The sequence below is a fragment of the Protopterus annectens genome, chromosome 13.part0, assembly GCF_019279795.1.
Source record: "Protopterus annectens isolate FY-2018-M chromosome 13.part0, PAN1.0, whole genome shotgun sequence".
NCBI lineage: Eukaryota > Metazoa > Chordata > Ceratodontiformes > Protopteridae > Protopterus > Protopterus annectens.
Window position 1 is genome coordinate 882,352,270 of NC_056747.1, and position 25,643 is coordinate 882,377,912.

At 41.0% G+C, this 25,643-nt stretch overlaps 1 protein-coding gene across 19 annotated transcripts in view; it reads left to right on the forward strand.

The window, feature by feature from the left end:
* MSI2 (musashi RNA binding protein 2) overlaps positions 1–25,643 on the forward strand; it is a 2,403,248-nt gene that overhangs the window by 2,095,784 nt on the left and 281,821 nt on the right. For 12 of the 19 annotated variants that reach the window (XM_044054616.1, XM_044054614.1, XM_044054627.1 and 9 more), the window contains one exon: positions 15,742–15,858. The exons of 1 other annotated variant lie outside the window; for it this stretch is intronic. In XM_044054616.1, coding sequence (XP_043910551.1) covers positions 15,742–15,858 — 117 coding nt within the window. The remainder of the gene's footprint in view (positions 1–15,741; positions 15,859–25,643) is intronic. 6 more of the 19 variants (XM_044054620.1, XM_044054630.1, XM_044054625.1 and 3 more) reach the window with 1 other exon arrangement.

Sequence of the window (25,643 nt, forward strand, 5' to 3'; positions counted from 1 at the left end):
CAATCAGTGCAACCATAATTTTAAATTATATTTTAAGTATCTTAAAAATTCAAGGAAACTGCTTTGCTAGCAAAGGTTTAAAATGTTAGCACAAGGTGATCCCTGTGTGATGCCATTTCAGCACTTCTTTTTTAACAGTGTTAAACGTGAGTTTTTCTTTCTGCAGTTGCTCAGCATTTGTAAAGATTACCGAGCCATCACTAGGTCTTAGATTGTTTCTGACTGCTCCTTCTCAGCTTCTTTTTGCAAGTTCAGTGTTTTTATGTTATCCATACTACAGAGCTTCACATCCCCATTTGATTTAGAAAGGAAAAAGCCCCAGCGATTTATATTTGCCGTCTGTATAGAAAGATTCAGTCTCATTTTACATGTACAATGCTTTTTTAGCACAAGAGAGTTGACTGTGTCATTTCAATCTAGCTGTAGTATCCCCGTTTTATTTATTTTTTTATTTTACTTTTTTGTATTTAAATGTTTCTGTCTAGCTAGGCTGGTATATTAGAAGTAGAAATAGTGGGCTTCTAGACTGCTGTATGTTTTGTCTTGGTGCCTTCCTTAGTTCATTGTCTGTTAGAGCTGTATAAAGATGGCTGCCTGGGGGGCTTTTACCTTTATAAGCTATCTGTACAATATGTCTGGTTGAGAGTAGAGCCAACTGCTTGACTAGAGTGTTATGTCCGACTGATGTACAGCTTTTACACCAAAAGACACATTTCCACAGTTAGTATTATACTAGCAGGCTCTGCTACATGCTGAGCATACATTCCAGGCCCCGAGTTCCTTGTGCTGGTTGTTTCTCATTGCATAAGGCAGTAGCTGATCTATGAAAATGTTTCATGTCTTGACTGTTGTGTTCATTTAACACTACAACTAATTTACCCTTACTCCTGTTTTCCAGCTATTTTTTTTTTTTTTTTTTTTTTTTTTTTTTTTATTACTTTAGTGAGCTTTTCTGATCGTTGTGCAGAAATCTTTGCCTGGGGCTATACTGAATTCAGAGAAGAAGGGGGACACTGTTGTGACATTGGTAAATGTCATTAGTATCACCAATATGCAGCTCATTTTGTTCGCTCTTTGAATGTTCATGCGAGGAACTGTATACTGATATTTAATTAACAGGAAAAACAAGAAAGCCAGCATTTCCTGTGTGCCACCATGTTAGGAATATACACAGAAGGAGCGTCCAGGCAGATTCCCAACTGTCCTTCCTAGTGGAAAGTGGAGCAGGGCAGTTGTAGCTGCCATAGTTTTTAGCCCATTCAGATGGGAGTGTGAATGAAATGCATGCAAGTCTGTGACTGGCTGCATTTAGCCAGACTTGAGCTCTAGCTGCAGGATATGTATGAAGTTGTTGCAGGGCAGTGGCATTTGAAATGTGCAAGTGTTTGCATTTAAGATTTGACAATCTTTTCTATGGTTCTTTTTTCCCCAGACATTTTAGGATTCTCCTTCCTCCTCCATTGGACTTTAGTCTAACTCCCTGTTTGATTGCCATAGATTGCCATAGAGTTGGAGAGGATGAAAGCAGTGCTGTGGAGTGGATTATTTGATATGCAAGAGGGAACAAACATGGAAGGAAAACAGCCAGCTTTTGGCAGAGAGGGTTAAAACCCTGATTATGACTCAAACGATTAGAGTTTGTTTAATGGCTTTGGCATTTGTTAAGAACTCTTGTAGGAAAGATGGATAAGGGGCAAAGCAGGGCCATCAAGTGCCACAGGCCCTTAGAGGAGTGTCAGCTGTGCAAAGAATGGCCCAGAGGCAGACCTTTGACCACCAAGCCCCTTCGGTGGCAGCTGTCATCATCAGTGCATAGAAACATGAACTTGCATTGAAGAGATATGAGTGTTTTTTTTTTTTAAATCCAAGCAGTCTGCCTGTGAAAATCGTGTGGTGCCAGGGTATCCTGCTAGAAGAAGAAACATTGAATGTACCTCAGAGGAGGATTGCCACTTTGATTCACAAGCAGATGAATTGACATATAAAAAACAGGTGTCACTTCTGTCAAATTTTGAATGCGACACTAAGACAGTCTATTCACCAGAGAATGTCTTATTCGGAGATGCTCTTCACAAGATAAAGGAAGCCTTCAAGTGGGAAGCAAGGGAGTTCTCACGAACCAGGGTGAGATATGGGGACTTTATATGCCTTCTTGAGTAGAAGCCCTTTGCTGCACTCCAGTCTTGGAAGTACTGGAAGATGGAGACTTCTAAGGTGATGGCACACTGAGCATCAGGTTGATTAGAGAGATCTCAGTGTGGAAACAGAAAAATTGTTAAAAAAAGTTATCAATTTGGGTAACATTTGGTTATTTACTAATTACTCTGCCTGGGTGCTGGCAAGGAAGAAACTTACAGAAAGTAAGAGAAAATAAATCAGAAAGGGGAACAAACCCCCCCCAGATGAGATGAATCTTGCAGATACTCAGGAACAAATAAATGAAATGCACTCAGAAGTATTAAATACATTATACTCTGTGGGACTATATAAAGTCAAATATCAAAAGGATAAACCACACCACAGTACTACTTCTGCCATCCTTTCTTTCTCTAACGTCATTAATCACAACCGCAGTAATAATAAACTATCCTCAGCACTCTTTCTAGATCTATCCAAGGCTTTTGACATAGTTCACCACAAAATGCTCATCAATACTTTGAAGGCCTTCTCCTTAAACAAGCATACACTCCAATGGTTTCAATCCTACCTGCAGGACAGGCAACAGGCAGTCCTATGACAGTACAAGCTATCATCTCGCCTACCCATCATATTAGGAGTCCCCCAGGGCTCGATACTAGGACCACTTCTTTTCTCCATCTTTATCAACGACCTTCATTCAGTCATCCCAGATGCTACCTGCATTCAATATGTGGATGACTCCACCTTGATTTGTTCTGACACCTCACCAGCTGCTTTATTTACATTAACCCAAAATACCTTCAATACAGTGTGAAAGTGGCTCTCCAGTCAACATCTAATTCTAAACCCCAACAAAACTAAGTTGCTCCTCTTCTCCCCCACATGCAGGACCCCCCTGCCATCCTTCAACATAACTGCTAACAATGGCACTATCATCTCCCCAGAAGCCCAAACTAAACTACTGGGTGTCATAGTTGATAACGTGAAGCTTGATGTGCATATCAATCAAACTATCAAAACTATTAATAAAAACTTGGCTCTCTTTACAGAATCATACCTTTCCTTACCCCACTTGCTATAACTGCAATTGTCCATTCCCATTTGCTATCAACTCTTCTCTACCCCTCACCTCTATTCTAAAACTTAAACAAAACAATCTTAATAAACTATCATCCTGCTATAACCACATTGCCAGATTTGCTACTGGCACAGCCTACCGGACACACCACTGTCACAACCTAAATCGCCTAGGATGGCTTGAACTGCCAAGCCTACTGCAGTTCAACCAGCTAATAGTGGCACATAAAGTACTTTACCAACCAGAAAATACACCTGCACTAAAAAATATTATCAGCCCCTACACCAGCACCCAGCCACTGCGATCATTCACTAGACTCCTAGTTCAAACATACAAATCCAACTACTCAGCTGGGGACTCTCTGTTTGCCAACTCTGTTGGAAAAATATGGACCAGACTCCCAGCTGACTTGACCCTAGAACCCTCACTAACTCAATTCAAAAACAAACTCAAGAAATACTTCAAAACTCATTGGTTATGCCCCTGCACTAACCCCGACTAATGACCTCTCTATTTCTTAGGTGCCTTACCTTCAACTACTTCTTTTTTCTACCACTCCATTTCAGGAAGGGTCAATTGTTGAACTGCTGCTCAGTGTGTCTTAAACCTGAATGTAATGTTATGTATGTTTAACTTTGAAAATAATGTTATGTTTTGTAAAGTGTTTTATAATAAGTTAGTACTGTATGTGCTAAATGCTGGTATTGCTTATGACTGTAATCTGCTTGAAACTAGTATTTACCAGATGTTCAATGTGTATTATTATCTTGGAGCTTTTCTCCCCCAGGCCTCCACTGAAAATGGACATGTATCCAGTCGGACTATCCCAGTCAACAAATGTAAAATAAAATAAATATATAAATAAATAATATATAGAAGATCTAAGTAGATTTTCAGATGAGCTGATAAAACTGCAGAAATCAGAGGACGAAAAGAAAGAAAGTGACTGAAGATGGACCTTCTCAAAAACAAGTGTTTCCAAACCAAAAAAGAGAAATAAATAAATAATAGAGTTAGAAGCTAGACCACACAGATAAAAAACTGGAGTTTGTATGCTATACCAGAGAAATTGGAAGAAATGGACTGCATTAATGTTATGAAAGTACAGCTAAGCAACTAGACATGTTCTACAGCAGGATTTGATAGGATTTGTTAGTTAAGGGGGCACATCATGTGCCTGCTCCACATCAGCCCTGAGAAAGTAGCCAAGACATAGAGCAGTAAAAATGTAGTAAGAGCTCCTCCTGACAAACTGTGCACAAGGGAAAAATAGTAAAAATTGGAATCGTCAGGTTTTTTTGTGGAAAATTGTTTACACCAGCAGAATAGAACAAATTATATCAGCAGTCAGGGGATGTTAAGAGGCGGGTGTGTGATTCAAGTTGCTATATCCAGCTGTCTTCAGAATTTTCTTCCTGAAAAAATGCTGAAGTCTCAAGAGTCAGTATTAGCTTAGCTGAAGTCTAAGGCAGACGGGCTTAGTGACAAGGACTTGAATGGGGAAATGTTTGAGCTTTGTACTCACGTTGACAAGCACTCCATGAAATGTAGCTTCTACACAGTGGATGCAAAATGCAAGTAGCTGTCATTGGGAGACAAGCCTAGCTGAGGGTCAAGTCCTTTCCAGACCAGACCTTGTGAAAGTGGAACTCCTGAATGTACTACTTGACACGAATCTCTTCTTCCACGTTGAATGCAGGGTTTGCTGTGGCCGTTCTTCATGCTCTGTTCACTTCACCACCTTCTCAGAGCCAGCCACCAATGGTCCTTTAGCTCTGGGGATTTTTCCTAGATGTCATGACTTTAGCAGTGAGTATTACAATGAACATGGTACAGTTGTGTTAAGGACTTACTGTAATTGTAGATGCTCAGGCATCTATTCAGGTGCTTTGAAGAAGATGAACATGCATTCAAGGAGAGGAACCATTTTTTGTCATTTTTGCTGCTTGTGAAGAGAGGGTTGCAATAGATAAGAAAAGCTTGTCCAAGTTGATTGCTAATTGCTTTGTGTTCTGCCACTAGGTAATTAGTTACCCATTGAAGGATGCTGCCCTCAAGTCACTGGCCCAGGTCCTGTCTGATTTTAGTGGTTCCAGCAAGAATGTCACTGTCAATGACATCTTTGCTAGTGCCTATTTGCCGAGCATTATTGCTTAGACCAATATTACAGGAGTCTAGCCTACTTTGGTGACTGGGTTACTTCAGACATTGACCTTCTGATTACTTGTCTGTAGGCCTTTTTCTTGCCCCAGCCTCTGCTTGACATTTTTCCTTATAGTTACCTACAAAATTGGACCACCAGAATCAGTTAAATGATTATGCACTTAATGTAATAGTTGGACTACCAGAAACCTGTCTGTAGGGACCAAGTATCCTGTCCCTGCTGACATACTCCAAAGGTGAATGATGTCTGTATCCAGCATCATGGGATATATTTTCCTCTAATTCAGGTAGTTATATATTTTGCTGCTTGTGTGTTCATGGGTAAGTACTAGGCTAGCTGCCTTTGTGAGCAGTTTAAGCCTAGCCAGTTCCCTTTTTGTTTTTAAATTAAGCTATCCAGTTTGATTAGAGATTGGCCTTACTCGTCCTGTAGTCGGTAATTATATATTACCCCTAATGAGAATAGCTGGGATCATACCATAGATAATTTTAGGGGACCCATGCATGAGATAAAGCATTTAGAAGCTGCCTCCATCTGTTAGTAGCACAGGAGGCAGTCCTGGGGTACATTTTCTGTTTCCAATCCATAGATCCAAGGTGCATTTGAATATAGATGGGGTGAACTTTGTTTAATGTGGATAGGGAGTTTGTTCCACAGCAGCAGTATCCTCTGGAGATATACCTGTCCCTCCAAATCATTCTGTTGATTTTGCAGAAGAGGTTTAGATCCCTAGACCAAGTATTTCTTATGCCAATGGACTTGCTGATGTGCAGTAAATTCATCAGTACTGGGTCGGAGGATGCCTTGTATGCCTGATACAGGTTACCTCTTAGCAGTCTGTAGGATGAAGAGAACAGTGACAGGGCTTTGAGTCAGTCCATGTTGGACATGTGGTTTAGGGCTTTTATCCTTCTGGTAAGGTATCTCTGTGGGCATTCCAGTTGTTCAATGTGTTTGGTCAGATACATGTCAAAGGGGGCATTATAGTCAATGATTGGCCTAATGAGGGTTGAGCAAAGTGTTTTCCAAGTTGTGCTTATTCAGCACTTGGGAGTCATAATGGGGAGCACAACTTCCCACGTGCCATTCTTGTTCATTGCATGGCATTATCGCATGCTCTGAAAAGAGACACATACTCCAACGGACATGGATACTAAAGGAATTTCAAAACTGCACCAGGATGGGTACAGTAGAACAGAAACCCCCCAAAATTACTCATTGTAGTGGGTTTTCTTGCAAGTCAGCTAATATATTGAGTGCATATTTTTATTTAAAATAACTGATTTTAGTATCATGATTACCTTCGCCAGGAAAGTCTGATGATAGCTGGAAGTGGTTAGGATGCCTTTAACAGCCCATCTTGATCTTATAAACAAAAATTAGATCAACATTACTGTGAATGTACTTCTTCAGTATCCCATGACTATTCCAGTGCTTAAAGTAAATTAGCTATATCCTCCTTTCCTCCCACCACACATTTCTGTATACTAGTTTGTGAAATAATTACCTTACCCTCCCTTTGTCCTTATATCCTTACCTCCCTTTGTCCTTACATCACACTGAAAACAGTCTAGTTTGTCTGTGGGCCGCCTCTGATCAGCAAGGAAAAAGAGCACCTCACCTTAAGGCATTTATATACCCATCCCTGTTATTAAAGTAGGTAAACACCTGATGCCATAGGTGATGTGGGCTTGCCTCTCAGGCTGTCATAGTTAAACATGGTGTTAAAAAGTGATCTAAATTTTTGCATTCTTAATTTGTATTATTTACGTTTTGTATTTCATTAATCAGTTTTTTCTTCATCTTCAGTCTTGGTGGCCAGGAACTCTTCATGACTTGTCTCTGATTCTGCATGCTTCAGCAGCAGCCTCTTTGTCATGGCTCGTAAGGTGGAAGACTTAATCTTGGGCAGACAGTTATGACTGTAGTTGATTCCTGATTTGTCAGAACTTGTTCACTAAATGCCTTATCAAAAAAGGAAACAAAAAATTGATTTTACAGGAGAATTCCACTCCCTCAGCTCTAAAGACACTGACTTTAAGATCATTTGAATTGAGGAGAAGGGTGGGAGAAGACATCCTTGTCCTGCATTTCAGCAGTATTGGGGCTGCATTGAGAACAGTGGTCAATGAAATGAGATTTGACCATTTACAGTTAGTGAGACAGGAGTTGTCCACTTTTAACAGAGGACCTCTAACCAGTATGTGTTCATTGATACCAAGTACGTTAGTTTGCCTCCATAAAGTGGAATGATCTATATATATATGTGGGATGGTTCTACATGAATAGATCAAACTAAACACCGAGTCACTATTGATTTAATGTAAAAAATTTAGTATCTAGAAGACTGCACACACACTTCTGAACTGTACATTACCGAAAACATTAATGCTGAAACTTGTTTTGCTTTTAAGCAGAACAAACTTGTACATATTGCTCTTACCATGTACAGCTGTACAACACTGTAATTTAATGTACTATTTAAATTTTTTATGAAAAGATAGATTAAAACCATCATGAGTATGAAAATCAAATCAAATTTACATATAAACATTGCACGCAGTTTTTAACTTTATACTTTTGGATGTCATAGTACAGCTATCATATAAAAGAATTATTTTATAATGATATTCTTAGATTTTAAATGTTGTTATTGTTTTGTCATTTAAATGAGTGTAATTCTTACTGACCTCACGGTCATTGGCATACCAGGCCTGTCTTGTCAACGGTTGCTTCTTTTAACTTCTTGCAAATTCATATTCATTGTTTCATTGCCACTTTTTCTATTTCATAGCTATTGCCCCTACACACTTTGCCTGTGATCTTTCCCATCTTTGTTGTCTTTTCCAGCACATCCTGTATTCGTATTATGTAGCCAAAGTATTTGAATTTTAGTTTTGCTAGCAGATATTCCAACAAACAGTCAGAGTTTAATTATTATTAAGCTTTTGTGCTTTCAACTTTACCCCTCTCTCCCCCTCAACCTTAGCTCAGAAATACCATCAAATATAACTCCCCCTACTATCACTAGGGAACAGGTCCTTAATGCTCTCTCTAAGACCAAGAACACAGCATTAATGGGCCCAGATAATATCTCTTGATGCCTTCAAATAGCATGAAACATGACCTTTCAGGTCATCTTGAATTGCTATTTAACTGTAGCGTCCAAACAGGCTTCATGCCTCATGAATGGAGAACAGCAACAGTCATCCCTCTGCACAAAGGTGGGCCATCTACAGACCCTGGAAACTACACACCCATTAGTCTCAGTAGTCTTGTATGCAAAACCATGGAAAGAATTAGTAGGGAAATGAACAATAATGATATAGCAAACCTCCAGACACTGGACCCAACCCAGCTTGCTGAAGGGCAGGTCATGCCTGCTCAACCTGGCGGACTTCTTTGAGTAGGTTACCAAAGCAATGGATGAGGGCAGAATGGTTCACACAGCCTACCTTAACCTAGCTAAGACATTTGATGCAATACCCCACTCGGGCATTGTTAACAAACTCAAGAGGTTAGGTACAAACACATATGTCACTCAGTGGATAGCCAACTGCTCACAGACAGGACCTAGGAAATTAGAATTGGGGAGTCCACCTCTACAAGGAAGCCAGTCACAAGTGGAGTCCCTCAGGGATCAGTCCTTGGGCCACTCCTTTTTGGCATTTGCTTCTCTGAAGCCAAGGCCAATATCAGTGATCTCTGGCTGACCAAATTTGGAGATGATTGCAAATTAGTAGCTGTCATTGACTCCCACACTAGCACAAATGTTCTCCAGGAAGGGCTGACACAGACAAACAACTGGTGTCAGAGCAATGGACTAAAACTGAATGCCAAGAAATGAGTAATAGTATCCTTCAGGAAGTCATCCACCCTTGGTAACTATCATATTCACAACACACCTCTTAGAGTTGACCCAGTAGCCAGGGACTTAGGGACACACATAGACCGTAATCTTGCCTTTGACCATCATGTGTCTACAGTAGTGAGGAAACCATTCTGTGTTGCACAACATATAAACAGGAGTATGTCATCTAAGTCCAAATAAGTCTTTGTTCCACTGTATTCAGCATTCATCAGACTTGGCATAGAGTACAATGCCCCCTTTGGTATGTACCTAAACAGGCATATCCAACAATTAGAATGTCCACAGAGGTTTCTCACTAAAAGAATACAGAGCATAAGTAAAATGTCCTATGCAGACCACCTCAAGTCCATATCCTTGTATTCTGTCTCCTACAGGCTGTTGAGGGGGGAGGTCTTTACCTGGCATACAAGGCATTGTCAGACCCCACTCTGATAGACCTCCTGCATATCCACAAAACAAACAGCACCAGAATTACCAGTTCTAAAGACTTAAACCTTGCCTGTAAAATAAGTAGGACCTGCTGGAGAGACTGGTATGTATCCAGGAGACTACCACGTCTCTAGAACAGGCTCCCCATCCATGTGAAGCAGAGTTCCTCCCTAACCCGGTTCAGGTGTAACTTGGACAGTTGGACAGGTATCAGCAAATTCATCCCTGGCTTGACACCTGTTTCTCTAATGGACACAGGCAACCTATAAATGGTTCATCTTCCAGGCCCCTGCTTGTAAGTGCTTCATCTCCCAAGCCCCTGCTTACACTTATCAAGGGCAACAGAACTTGTCAGAAATTTGGGATGCATGGCTAGGCTTAAAAAGGCCCTTGTGGTCATTAGCCTAGTAAACACCTATGAACCTATTAAGTATTGACTGATTTTATCATCTTACAGCCTGTTTAATTCTCAGTGTTTTATATCAGCACAGTTCAAAAGTATTGATTTTGCAACATACAGCCTAACTTAAAGATGAAGCCTCACAGCCTTATGTTACTATTGAGGAAAACTGCAACACTGATTATACATACCTTTGCTGACAATGTGATGTCTTTGCCCTTTAAAATCTTACCCAGATTTGCCATACCTTTTCTGGGAAAAAGGCAAAGCTCTGTTAGTTTCATGGGTGCCGTCAGCATCTGCATAGATCTTTGAGCCTGCGAAAATAAAATCTGCCACGGTTGCTCCTCCTTCCCAATCTTTCTGCAAGGAACTGATAGGCCCAGATGACACACATGTTGTTTTTGATACTGAGCAGCAAGTTAACTTTTGTACTTTCTGCATTCACCTTCATCAACAAGCTGTTCAGCTCTTCTTCATTTTCAGCCATAAGAGTGGTATCATCCAGGTAGGTTATTAGAATTTCTCCCAGCAGGTTTGCTTCCTGTATATCTGATTCATTTAACACAGCATTTCACTTTATGTATTCAGTGTATAAGTTAACTATGGTGACAACATGCTGCCTTGTTGTACTTCCTTTCCAGACTTGAAAATAGTCAAGTTATTCCATAACTGTTGCTTGTTCTGCATCAGATTACTCAGGAGACAAATTGAATGAGCCAGTATCCTCACTTCTAAGAACTTGGCATAGTTTGTTATGACTGATGCAGTCAAAGGCTTTAGAATAATCATATTGTTATGGACCCTCCTTTGTTTTCTCAGTTATCCAGCGGACATTGGCCATTTGATAGCGGTGGTGGTGCTGCGGTAGCGTTGTCGCCTCACAGTAAGACTCTGATTCAGTTCTCCGCTAGAGCGTCTTCTGCTTGGAGACATGCATGAATGGGCGTACCTTCATTAAAGGTTGTGCGTCAGGGCTGGTAACTCGGCACGTAAAAATCAACTACCAATCCAATCATTAGCGGACCGGAGTTCCACTGTGGCAACCCCTAATCGGGAAAAGCCGAAAGACCCAACAACAACAACTCTTTATATTGTTGGAGTCGACCCTCCAGGATTGTAAGCATTACCTTGCTAGCATGTGAAACATGTACATTTGTTCAATAATTTGAGCACTTTTTAGCACAGCCCTTTATTGTGATTGGTATATAAGATAATCTTTTCCAATCCAGTTGTCAACATCATCAAGCTCTTTGTTCCCATTTTTTTGCATGGGGTCGGGATGGCCTATCAACTGTTGAAATCTTTCTTGATAGAATGTCACTGTTGCTCTTAATATCTTCTGCAACAGCCACGTCTGACTGTCAGGTCTTCTTTCATGCAATCTATCCATCTCTTTGCTCAACTTCCCATTTTCCTCTTGCATTCTTCCTGTCTTTCTCAAATCATCTTCATCGAATTGTCTTCTGCTTTCCTCCACATTTGCACAAGCTACAGTAATCTGATCTGTATTTCATCTTCTCTGCAACTGGAGCTACTTTGGCTTCTGCTGTGATGTCATTTCTTTGTCTCAAAGCCTGCATACTAAAACCTGTTTCGTACACTTTATCTCCATCTTCGTCAACTGCACTGCCATCACTACCCAGGTTTGTGTACCAAACAGTAGAAGTGGTCCCACCTCTGGTTTGTACTCCTTACTTTTCAGCTTCGTTGTTATTCTTCTGTCACACACTACCCATGGTACTCTGTACCAGTTGGCTGCAGCCCCTTTGATTCAAGCATTGACCTTCTCAATCAGACTACCCTTCTCCCCATCCACCCCTTCTGGATATTTTAAACTGTTGACCTGCTTCTCCTTTTTATCTCGGTTTTTGGCTTCTTCTTTTCCCCATTTACTGACATGACAACTGTGTTGTCTGTTCAATTTCATCCCACATGCCTTCAGTTTTGCATTCCATTCCTGTATTATTTTCTGGCATTTTTATTCAGAGTTAGCTTGTATTGCCACTTAGTCTGCGTACTGCAACTTTGTTGATCTGTCTCATCTAACCTGTTTGGTAATGTAGTCCATCACCAGTATGAACAGCGGTGGTCTGAGAGCTGAACCCTGATGCACATCCAGTCCCAGTGGGAACCCTTGTATGAGAACACTGTTCACACTTGTGTCATTGGGTCATTGTACATAGTCTGCACTGTTCTGCCAATGTTTTCCAGAATTCAAACTATCACAGGCCTGTCCAAGGTAACTTTCTTGGGACATTATAATAAGCTTTCTCTAAATTTTGCAATGTCCAGCTGGAGTCTCTTTTTTTCTTCTTCTCTAGCTTCATCTCGAATGTCTGTCATAGGTTCATAGGTGTGTGCAAGGCTAATGACCACTATGACCTTTTTAAGCCTAGCCATGCATCTCAAATCTCTGACATATTCGAATGTCCTTGATGAGTGTAAGCAGGGGCTTCTGCGATTAAATATTTACAAGCAGGGGCCTGGGATTGAATCATTTACAGGCTGTGTCCAAATCAGGGATAAATTTTTGTTCCCCATCCAGTTGTCCAAGTTACACTTGCATTGGGTTAGGGAAGAAGTCTGCTTCACTTGGATGGGGGGCCTGTTCCAGAGAACAGGCAGTCTCTGGGGCAGATACCTGTCTTGCCAGCAGTTGCTCTTTATATCACAGGCAAGGTTTATGTTTTTAGAATAGGTAATTCTGGTGCTGTTTGTTTTGCAGATATGCAGGATGTCCATCAGCATGCTTCTGATAATGCCTTGTATTCCTGGCATAGGTCTCCCCTCAGCAGCCTGTAGGAGACAGAATATAGGGATAGGGCTTTGATATCATCTGCAAAGGACATGTTAATTATACTCTTTTTGTGAGGAACCTCTCAGCGCAAACATCAGGTCAGTTGTACTGCGTCCTGACCTGAATTCGAAGTGCTCATCACCCATCTTACTTTCTACTTCTGTGTCTATCCATTTATCAGTCATCCTTTCTAGAATGTTTGTGCAATGTCATAGGAGTTTGTTATCACTGTACTGTCCACAGTTGTGGATGTCCCCTTTGTCGTTGTACACTGGCACTAGTATTTTTATTCTCCAGTCATCTGGGATATGACTGTCTCTCTCCATACTGCTATGAGTACCCTCAGAAGCCATTTCCCCCATCTCACCCAACATTTTGATTGTATTTGCTGTGACCACATGCCAGGGTGTGGACATTTATGCTTTGTTGTTCCTAGCATAGTCCTTTCAAGGTTCAGCCTCCCTCTTTCTGCTGGAAATAGGGCTCTAAAGGGCTTCGCTTCCGAACTTGTCTTTCAGCAGCTCGAGCCGCTTGACATTTTGGGTGAGTGGAAGGTGCCCTGAAGTTTTGGAAGCAGTCTGGCCATTATATCTTTGGCAGGATGTAACCCATATAGCTAAGACTACTGCTGAAGTTGTCATTCGGACATCTACTGTTATGGTAAGTTCAACGTACACAACTGTACTTTCTTCACCGTTCTCCCTAAGGGTATGAGTTTGCCTGGAAGAGGATGATTTTGGAGAGGCTGAACTGTAGCATGAAGAGAACGATCATGTTCAGTGGCCTGTAATTAGCGGTGAACAGTGCTGAACGTGAGATTTGATAATAAACGTACCTGACAGTATGTACTAGTGTCGTGTAGTGTTAATGGCTCACCAACATTTGCACTCACCTTGGATAAGAGAAGGCTATTTTTGTATGTTGTTGCACTGAACACTTACATTGCTGTTCCGTTTTTGATACTGTAACAATGCAGCATTGGTGACAGCATGATTTACACTTCTGAGGCACTGCTTTTTAGATGAGTTGAGACATAAAATGGATTTCCCTTCCATGTCTCCCAGAATTTGCAGTAGTTCATGTAGTTGTAAATGTACTGCACTTTCCCTTGTTATATTTCTTCTGTTTATTATAAATTCTACTTCAGGTCTGTACTGGAAAAAGGCCCACAGGGTTATTAGATGACACAGCAGCAAGACAGTTGTATACTGTAAAATCAAGCAAGGCAGGATTTTGTGAACCATTTACCTTAAAATATCCATTGCCAAAAGTACATTGGAGTGAAATGTAATCTATCTTGAGGTATTACAGCCATAGAGTTGGTAATTTTTAGTTTTGGGTGAAAGAGATATTGTACTACTCAAGACAGTTTTCAGGATTAGAAGGATTAGGTGAATCCTTTTTGACTGTTATCTAATGTCAGAGAACCTTAATAGGACACATTGAGACATAAAGTGGTTAATGAAATTAAACAAATGTGAAGGTGATAGGTATCTATGTTGAACCATCACTCTACATGCAAATACTAGCAATCTGTAAAACTATTTAGTATAGTTTTAGAAAATAAATATTATTAGGTTAAGAGTTCAGTTCTGTTAGTGTTGAAGAAAGTATAAGAACTCAGTTTTTCATGGGGGAAAATGAATTGATTCAGTTCCTGAGCATTCTACTTACCTTTAGTTGTTCTTATTAAAGGAAAACTGATGTGACTGTGTCTTTAATTGTACAGCATCTTTGAATATGTTACTTTTACGAGGTGCACATGGCTGGCTGGCAGCTGATGTGCACAGAAAGATATAGATAACTTATTTTACTGCCTTGTAGTGATCCTGCACTGTCACCAGTTTAGGAAGTGTGATGTCACCAGGGTTAACTCATGTCTTTAGTGCACAGTCAGTATTACTTCGCCTACTGACATCATGGGATTTTAACTAGTAATTAAATTGCCAGTGAATCAGTGCCAGTAATGGGGTAGTTCAGTAACCTGATTTAAAAGATAGTAAACTGTTTTTGGAAATGTGAAGGGTATATGTCTCAGAAATGGATATTTGTTATATTATCCTGGTTATTGGTATTTTGGGGTGCATTTTTTATCAATAGTTTCACTTTGTAAGTGAATTTCAAAGTGAAGCAAAACACAGTATGAATGTAAACACCACATTATGCTTGTGGACATAAACCCATGCAGAGTGCAAGTTAAATACCGAATTGTTTTCTTACAGAAAAATGCATTTAAACACAAGTCATTTTCTTTTTATTTCTGTGTGTGTGTGTGTGTGTGTGTGTGTGTGTGTGTGTGTGTGTGTGTGTGTGTGTGTGTGTGTATGTGTATGTGTAGAGGGGGACAGAACGGAATCACGCTGTATTTCTCTTTAACAAAATTCTTTGACTATTCTGGAATCTCTGTTTTTATTACTCTGAGTAGTAGTAGTGTCAGATATATAGTTATGGGTGTACTATGCAAGTTTGTTTCTCCTTTTTACATTTTTGTTCTGTTTCCATCCTAGGTGGAAATTTGTCTAAGTGATTTTGAGTTTTGTTCTTCTGTTTGAATTAACTTATGCCTCATGTATCACATACTGCACAAGGAGTAAGCAGTGTGTGTGTATATGTATCTGTGTGTACATGTTCATATTTCTTTGAGCAATCAATGAATGAGGCTTATGAAAACTGAATTTATTTTCTCTCACTGTCACTTAGATGTGTTTTAGTTTTTGAAAATGGTACAATTACTGGGTTCAGTTCATGTGACAAGTGCTGTTCTGTTGATTTTGTGAACTAGGACTCAATACATTCCTTCCATAGGTGTTTTTTAACGACTTTTGTATGTTTTGGACTTAAATGTGCTTTTTCCACCTAGGCTTTCCAACGGCAGCCTACGGACCTGTAGCAGCAGCAGTGGCGGCAGCGAGAGGATCAGGTAGGGGGGCACGTGGAAGAGGCGGCTACATGGCATACCCTCAGAATGCAGGGGCAGGTAAAAAGCTGTCTGTATTCTGTGTGGCTGCAGCTGTCCACTGTTACTCTTATTTTCTCACACCTTTCCTGGGGACCTGAAACACTACAAGCAGAGGCCACAGGCCTGGAGCAGCTGAGAAGAGGCAGCAGTTTGAGCCATTGAGACCCTGCTGACAATGGCCAGAGAGTTTGATCACTTTTCTTTTGTCATAACAGAAAAAAGATTTACATTTCTCATGCGTTACAATGGCTACTTAACAGTAATGTAACTTGACCCGTCACTTATTTGGCTGAGTATCTTGCTTAGTTGAAGACACCTGTAAAGTCTTAACAAATACAGCCCAATTCCTAATGATGACTTATGCTTTTGTTTGAAGAGTTGATGTTTCCCTGGAGGTTGAGTAGTTATATGTTTAATTTCTGATGCTAGCCACCCAGTGGTGTAAACCTTGGCACTAGATGACTGTCACTGTTGAAGTGACACTCCGACCCTGTGTGCAAAAATGCTAAAAAGGGGTTGAGGATGGATGGATGTTTAGTTCGTATGCACCTGTCGCATTATACATCATTTATAAAATTATTTACTTTTTTTTTTTTAATAATTAAGGGTGTTTAGATAAAAGTAGAACTTTTATCCCTGAGCAATTCTTTGCAATCACATGTAGTTCATTACTTAAAGTCAGAATCCTACTATATGTTGGCCCAGACTACTGATTTAAGGCAATAGGGTGTTATGAAATCATTAGTTTAGGTCAAGGAGAAACTGAGGTCTTGTTTTCACATTTGTTTTCTTAGTAAAATGTGAAAGACAAAAGTACAGTGTGTAACCATCTGAAATACTGGGATCGCTACAATTGCTTTTAATGTAAACCTTTTTCTTGAATATTGCTTAAGGCTGTAGTTTTGTATAAAAGTCTTGATCTGAAGTTTGTTTTTATGTGACCAGGACATTTGCAACCTAAGGTTTTCTATTAACATTTGATATGAAGTTACCATCTTCAGAAGCTGGCTTATCCAGTTCTTATTCCGTTTACAGTATGTCTTGCACCACAGCTTAAGACTCAGTGGTGAACAAGCTCCTGGAAAGCTGTCATTTCACATCCTGTGATACTGCAGTGAAGAGAATGCATTATTCTTTTTCTCTGAGAGGATGTGGTTTATTGTAGAAACTGCACAGTCTCAATGAGGGGGACTGTACAGAACTTCTAGAAGATAGTGTAACTTTATGACGGCCAACTACATTAAGAAAGTAGTATTCATTTTGGGCAGGGTATTCATTTAAGAAACCTTTGAATTTCCAGAAAAATACACAAAGAAGATTTATAATAAATTTCAGATGTCCTGCTTTATCCACATTACTTATTCTGTACTGCTTTATACATCTGTATGAAAACAAAATCTGTTGTCCACCCTTTATCTTCTGTTATAGCTATTTATCTACAAATTCTTTACGCTTGTTACATCATGATTTATATATATATATATATATATATATATATATATATATAAATATATATATATATATATATATATATATATATATATATATATATACTATTTTGAGTTCCAGGTTTTGCCACATTACTGCTCTGACCTTTGGGATTTTACTGCCCTGTATGTAAGTCTTGAAAAGAGCAACTCTTATTGTTCTTTGTACCTACAAGTGATCAGCCCTCCCATGGTTGATCAGCCTATTTTTTCCACCATAGGAGAGAACTAGTCAGAGGAGGCCATTCAGGCTGGGATGAAGTATCTCATGTCCTCTGACTTTCTGGTCCCTGTGGCAACTTTGACATTTGGGTGACCCACATTGCCAGCCTTTGGATGCAGGCTTCCATGTATGGTGTTATCCCTGGCTGTGCTGCAGTTGCACTACATGGCATGCATGTATCCCAGTCCTTTCTGCTATCTTTTACTGTGATGCCTGACCTTCACCAGGTGTTAGTGGTGCATCAGACTGAGCTGGTCCCGCAAATGATGGGCAAGCTGATGGCATCCACTCACTTCCACATTCCCTGAAGGGCTTCTCCAGCACTAATTAGCCTTGGGTCATCTGGACTGTAGTCAGAGCTTTCTTTGATCTTCTGCACTACAGAGCTAGTCATCTTTGTGGTTTGTAATCACAAATATATTACCTCCCTTATATCACCATAAATTAAAAGTTTTGTTCTGCTTTGCTCTGATGTGAAGATCATGTTTGTAAGGTGTTATGAAAGCCAATAATGTACACATTCCTAAATAGTTATATGTCCTGCCCAAGTTACAGAAATGAGTGGCAGCTGATGGTTGTAACAGTGACTGTTAAGTCTGTTCTTTTGCAGGATGTAGAATGTTTAGGTTGTATCCTTTTTTAAGGATTTTGGCTAAGCCTTCATATCTGACTTGTCAGCCTGTCTCCACTTTGACTCCTTTTAAAGCTGTGAGTGCTGTTTGCACAAGAGACCAGATTACAAAGCTGGTCATGCCTTACCAACCATTGAGTTACCCACTCACTACTTTAGCCCATTTGTTGAGAGCCCCATGGATCTTACATTCTTCCTGGGCAGGAGAGCTGAACTGCAGAATGATGATTTCATTAATCTGAGGACAGAAGGTTTTTGCTTAAGGTCTTAATCCCACAGTGCATGCCCATATGTCCTGACTGAAATCACTATTGCAGTATTCCTAAGCAATGGGTTTTCACCACCGACGTCTGGTTGGGGTACCGTAGCTTTACTTTCCCAGGATTGTACATCAGATGTATGACCTCAGCTCATAAACATTAGGGGTATATATGCAGAAGTCCAAGCATAATTCCTCAGACTGTTTCAATGCCAGCCCGAACGCAGGTTGCTTATCTGTCAGACTGATTCTTTTTTGATCGTTTGTACTTTTGCTGTGAGTAAACAGATAAGTGTCCATTGGGGAACCTTCCTTAACTTTCTAAAGTGTTTTGCTTATTACCCCTCTTAGATGACTTTAAGGCAACAGTTATAGATTCCCCTTTAGACAGTAACCTTCTGTTTGGCCCTCAAGCAGCTAATCTTTTCAAAATCTTCCAAGAACAGGCAAAAACCATGAAGGACTGCTGACTACTTCTATTAACCTCTGTATCTAGGTGCAAGAGGATTTATCTAACCAAATCCACCATTTTGTCAGAAGAGATCCTAGAGCCATCCTGAAACACATTAATGACCCCAGAAAGAGATTCCCAGAGAAATTCCTCTTCTAGGATGCCTCTTTTTGCTGACACATCTCTGTGACTGTCTGCAAAGTTCCCTCCCCATCACTCAAGCCCTACCCCTTTCAAAAAGACTAGCCCAGTCAAGTCTCCACCTCAGAAAAGGTTACCACTGACCAGTGGGTGCTTTCTCTTACAAAAAAGGGCTGTGCTATATCTTGGATGGAAATACTCCCCTCTGAATGGCATGCATCCACCCCCCACAACCAGATCCATCTACTTTCACTTATCGTATGTGAATTACAGGCACCAGGCACAATAGAACTAGTGCCCTAGGAATTTCTGAGAAAGTGTTTTACTCCGGAATCTTCCTCAAACCAAGGAAAGAAGGGCAATAGACACCAGTACTGGATCTGTCTTTAATGAACACTTTTGTAAACGTGCCAACCTTCAAAATGCTCTTCCTGCACACTCTGTTGTCATTAATTCTGCCTCAGGCCTTTCTAGTATCTCTAGATCTAAAAGATGCCTATCTTCGCATATCAGTTTGCCCTCCTTGCAAGATATTCCTCAGGTTTTAAACCAGTTCATCTCACTTTCAGTTTACTGTTTTGGCTTTTGGGCTTTTCACAGCCCCAAGAGTTTTCACAAATTGTCAGAAACCAGTATTTGCCTTCTGTCAAACCCAAAGAATCTAGACTTTACCGTACTTAGATGACCTGTTAATTCAAGCCTCCTTACCAAGGATATTTCTGCAATACCCCCAGTTCACTCTCAACCTTCTCTCAGAGTTGGTGTTCATGGTCAGCTACAATAAGTTCTTCCTGCAACCAACTCATGACTTAGTTTTTCTGGACTGCAGACTAGGCACAAAAATGATACAGGCCAGTTTGCCTCAAGAAAAGGTGCAGAGCCTTGCAGATTGCTTTCAAGTCTTGCCTCTTTGCTCAGTCAGGGAGATACTATGGGCCCTGAGATTCATGGCAGCAACTATCTCACTAGCCAAACTGCATATGAGGAAAATCAAATGGTACCTGAAAAAAGTTTGGTCCCAGTACACTCTCCCTCTATACACAGCAATTCCTTTATTATCTTGTCTCAGGAGAGAAGTCTCATAGAAGAAGCAGGTGAAACTCAACCCAGGACTTCACCACCACCACCCCCCCCCCCGTCCCAGTTTTGAAAATGTACAGTGATGCCTTTGAGGCATGGGAGGTCCTGGGCAAGGACACACCATGTACAGAGCAGATGGCAGCCAAAACTACTAAAGGAACACATCAGCATGAAGGAGATGAGGGTTCTCATCCAAGTTCTTCAAGTCTTTTCCCATATCTGGAGTCCAGGTCCCCTGTGAATATTCACAGACAACACCACTGTCATGTGGTACATAAACAAGGAGGACCAGGTCTTACCAACTCTGCAGACTTGCACAGATCCCCTGGCCATTGCCACCCAGAAAAACACGTTGTTAACAGCCATATACATCCCATCACAAGACATTGAGTTGGCAGACACATTAAGCAGGACCTTGAAGGATCCTCACACATGGAACCTCAACAGCAGGTTTTCCTGGAACACCCTTCACTGTTGGGGACTCCCTCAGATAGACCTGTTTGCATCAGAGACCAACAAACAGCACCCCCTCTTTTGCAGCAGAGCCCCTTGCTCCTCAGCCTGGAGAACAAATGCTTTTACCTTTCAGTGGACAGTGAGATTCCTCTTCTCCTTTCCACCACCTTCTCTCATTCCAAAGGTTCTTCTAAAGGCCCAAAACGAAAGTTAAGCACTTGCTAGTGACCCCCTTCTGGCCAAGAAGACAGAGGTTCCCTCTTCTTTTTAATGTAACCAGGGGCAGCCACTACATACTGCCACTACAAACAGACCTCCATGCAGTCGAAATGGCTATTACTACACCTCAACCTGTCATCCGTAAAACCTAACCTTGTGGATGATAGGTCCTAATTCCTTACATACACCACTTTTCTGAAGAAATAATTAAGGTTCTCCAAGAAGCCAGGAAAAACCACTCAAAATTCCTGTATACCCAAATGGAAGAGATTTTCCTTTTGCTGCCACAGGAATGGACAGGAGCCCAACAAATCAAAGGTAACTTCCATATTAAAATATCTGTATGAAGTTATCCATACAGGTCTGGCCTACTCTTACATCATAGCTCACCTATCAGCCATCTCTGCTTGTTTGCCCCTCGATTCTTCACCTATGTCCAAACTTGAGGCCAAGTTATTTAGGGGTGCTGCATCTTAGACCACTAAGTAAGTCCATTACCCTCCTTGGGACCTCAACTTTGTGCTGGAAAAGCTTATCTTACCTCCTTTTGGACTAGCCACCTCAGCAAATCTCAAATTCTCACCGGAAAAACTATTCTACTTCTGACTCACTTCAGCTAGGAGAGTCTCAGAGCTTCAGGCTGTTATGGTCACTCCTCCTTTTCTTATTTTGAACAAGGACAGGGAGACCCTGAGGGCTAACCCTTCATTCATGCCTAAAGTAGTGAATGCGCTGTCACTCAAACAGGCCATAAATCTCCCAACTTTTTACCCAACCCACAGAATCAGGTGGAAAAGCTCCTAAACCCTCTGGACGTTCACAGACATTAAAGATTCTATTTGGACAAAACCAAATCCATCCGAAAATTTAAACCACTGTTTGTCTCCTTCATGGACTCAAAGCTGGGCCAACCAGTATCTAAGCAAAGAATTGCTAGCTGGATATCTAAGGCCATCTCTTTTTTTTTTGTTTGTTTTATTATTATTATTTATTTATTTATTTATTTTATTATCTGCATGGCAAGTCCTTGCCCTCATACCCTCAGACTCACTCTATTAGGGCAGTAGCATACTCTGGGGCCTTCTACAAAGGGGTAGATGCCAGAACCATACTGGCAGCTGCCACCTGTTCTTCCATGCACACCTTAACTAAACACTACAGGATTGATGTCTTTTCAAAGTCCTGAGCTGCTTTCAGTAGGTTAGTCCTTTCAGGCATCTTGGACAATTTGCTGTATATTAGCCAGCCAGCTTTATGTTCCCCTGAGCTCTGAGAATCACCCATTGATTAAGAATACTGTAGCAGTGATCTCGGTCAGAACAGTGTGCAGTTGTCTAAGAACTACCATAACAATAGATGTTCTGCTGATCACTGTTGTAGATTCCTTCCCACCCTCCTTCCCCTCTACATTCTTTTTCTACTGCCTCTCTCTTTTTTTTGTCTCTTTCCTCCCTCCCTCTCTCCCAATCCCATGGACAACATTCTGGAATCAAGGGGGCTTCCTTGCCATTTCATGCTTCGCCCCTCCTACCTGACCAGTGTCTCTCTCTCTCTCAGGGGGACTTCATCTGAGGAGTTACACTTTTACATCTGCCTCTATACCACTAAACTTATGAGCTGATGTCAGAGGTCTGGTACCCCAGGCGGACATCAGCAGTGATAACCCACTGATTAGGAACAATGATCAATAGGACATCTGCTGTTGTGATAAGTTCTTACACAACTGTACTGTACACGGCCAGGGTTCAATGTGCAAGGGCATCAGTGAGAGTGTGTTGCTCTTGTTCATAGATGACAAATTCCCTCAAGTCAGCCTTGCCTCCCTTGAAGCAATCACTCCTCTGGAGCACCTTATCTTCACTATGGGTTCAGTCACTGGGCAGTGTTCCTTAAGTATGAGCTCAACATCCCTTTCACCTGAAGACAGAAGAGCCACCAAACGTTCACTCCTCTCTTCCCCCACACCAGCTCCAGCAGAAAGCTGCTAGTCAAACTAAGGTCACCTTGCTATGCCACAGTGCTAGCATAAGGAGACTTTCCTTTTTACATAAATGGAGGTAATGAGTGGATGGTTGGTTACATTATGTTCAGTTCATTTGATTAATGACAACGAACATCAATAAAGTTATCTGGTCTGCCCTTTTTAAGTGCCTTAACATTCTTCCTCCCTTCCATTCCTACCTTTCCCCTTATGCCTTTTCCACCACTTTCATGCTTTTTTGAATGTCTTGTTGGATTCGTTCTCCATCACCTGTTTTGGTAGTCTGTTTCATAGATCCATTTTCAGAAATGCACAGAGAAGTTAATAGCTACAGCCTGATGCAGGTTCCCCCTCTTTCCCCTCTGCTCAGTCTGTTCAGAATGACCCCTTCACATCTCCTTGCTTTGATCTTGTGCATGGTATTATGTCCACATTGTTCTGTTCTCAGGTGAAGAGCCGTAGCACCTTTAGCCTCTGGTCATCATCCATTCCCTCCATCCCACTAATCTTTGTAGTAGCTTTCCTTTGTATTCCTTCCAGTTGCCTGATTTCATTTTCCTTATGTGGTCTCCAAAACTGTGCACAATATTAAATGTTTGATGTGACCACGGCCTTGCAGAGTAGAAAAAGTAGCCACCAGCACAGTGTCTGCTGCTTACCTGCAATGTATCTCTCCAGTTGGTTGAATTGCTCGGAACACACAGGCATTATGTGGTCATTAGTATGTACTGCTGTCAGACACACAGTGACAAGCACATTCAGCAGATTGCTGACCTCCTTAGATACAGTAATGAATGGCTGCATTTAGAATTAGGTCAGTATAGCCTACTAACTGTTGAATGATTTCTTTTAGTTGCAATTTTATATTAATTTTTTGATGGCATTGTTATGTCTTTTAATACCCCTGATGTCATATTCCAGTCTGCTTGACATGTTAATATTTGTATCAGCTAGAGAAACTGGTAGTGAAGAGCCTGGCCAGTGTCAGCTGTTTCAGAGTTGCTCAGTTAATTTTCCTTTTCTCTGTGTACACGTGCCGTCATGCAGGTACTTTGTAACCTTGCAGCTTGTTAAACAAAGGTCCATCATACCTGCATGTTACATTAAACACCACAGGGGTGAAAACGTCTGATGTTTTTGTGAAGGAGAGTTAATAAAAATGTGTCATTTTTCCAAAGCTGTGTGTCCTGGAGTGATGTATTTCTCCCATTTTTTTTAATAAGTGGGAACTGCTACCCTTCCTCATCCACATTCATATCACCAAGGATACACTCTTTCTAATGTGGACCAATTTTTTTTCCTGTCTGTTTTTTCTCCCCCACACAATTTCACCATTTCACTTCAGGGAGCTGTAGCTATACTTGGAAAACAGAGTTGGAATGTGTTGCTTTATCAGGATTGTCACAGTGCTTACTCTGTGGACTTGGTTTTGACCCCCCCCCCTCCCCCCCCACACACACACACACACTCACACAGCTTTTGTCCTCCTGTCTTGGCTTATTCCTGCAACATCCAGGTTTGCTGCACAACACCCAATACAAAGACTTCTGATTAATGTGTGGCCTGAATGCTATTAACTCTGCATTTGTCATTTACTGAGGTCCAAGTTGACACCAGTCTGTGGGCTTTTGACCTACGGTAGTAGCATCAGCAGTGTGTACTCAAGCACCCATCTGTTGCTAAAGCAGTAGACGAGCCTACTGCACCCATTTCCTGTGCACTTCATCATCCATGTTCTCACATACTCACTTTGTAATCACATGCATTTCATGTCCTTATTCTCCTTCCCCAGTCATTGCCTGATTAAGAAGAGCAACATAGACTGGCCAGATAGCAGCATATTAATAAATGATTACAATTCTATACAGAAAGGTTCAAGAAGATGACTGTAAGCCTTCTGTGGCTGAGAGAGTAGCATGCATTAGCCATCAAATTGTACTATCATTAAGGAGACCTAACAGTGAGTCCCCCACATTACAGCTGTGAGAGTATAGAAGAGCCCCCCCCCCCCCCCACACACACACACACACTGAACAGAATGAGTATGGAGTGTCAGAGTGTCAGAAGCTTATGAGAGTGTGGGTGGGGTGAGTGGTTGCTGCACTGGTGAAATCAGCCAGCAGCTTTATCCTGACACCAGGTTGTGCCTGTCAGCAGGTTGATACACAGTTCGATAACTGCTTGACAGTTGTTTAAAAAAATAAAAGTTGTTTGGAAAAATATTCCTTTTCTTTTTAATTTAGTAAATCTTTTTACTAGCTACAGCCTGTTGTCTTAATTAAGGCCATACTTATGTTTTAGGCCGACTTCAGCATGGAATTTATAGACAGCATATAAATGTATGGTATTTTGGGACTGGTCATCATAAGCAATTAGAAGTAATTACTGTGGACCCAGGTGCAACATAGCCAAGCGCACTGTACCTGTAGTGACACTTGACATAAAAAATCGTGCAGACTCTGCTGGAGGAAACACATGGCTGACCTTTCATAGCTCATCCATGCGCAAGTCATCAGTAGGAATGCTTTTGAAAGCAGGCATATTGACTATCCAGTGGTTGAACCCACTGCAGACGAGCATGAGAAATGTAAATCTTTTAGGTCTATTTCCACAGAATGGGTCCGCTGCTTGACAAGGCACATATATTTTTGGAAATAGATGCATTACCTTTTTCCCTGTCTCAAGAAGAACATGTCAATTAAGAGAGAAATATATTAGTTGGATGATGTGTGTGTGGATATTTGTTTTAGTCATGACTGAGCTGCTAGCATATGAGGTGCTGTCACTGTGTTTGGCTGTGCAGTGGTGATGACAGAACATTATTTCTAATATAGTATACTGTATAAATGCAAGCATAAGGCATAGTACTGTCCCT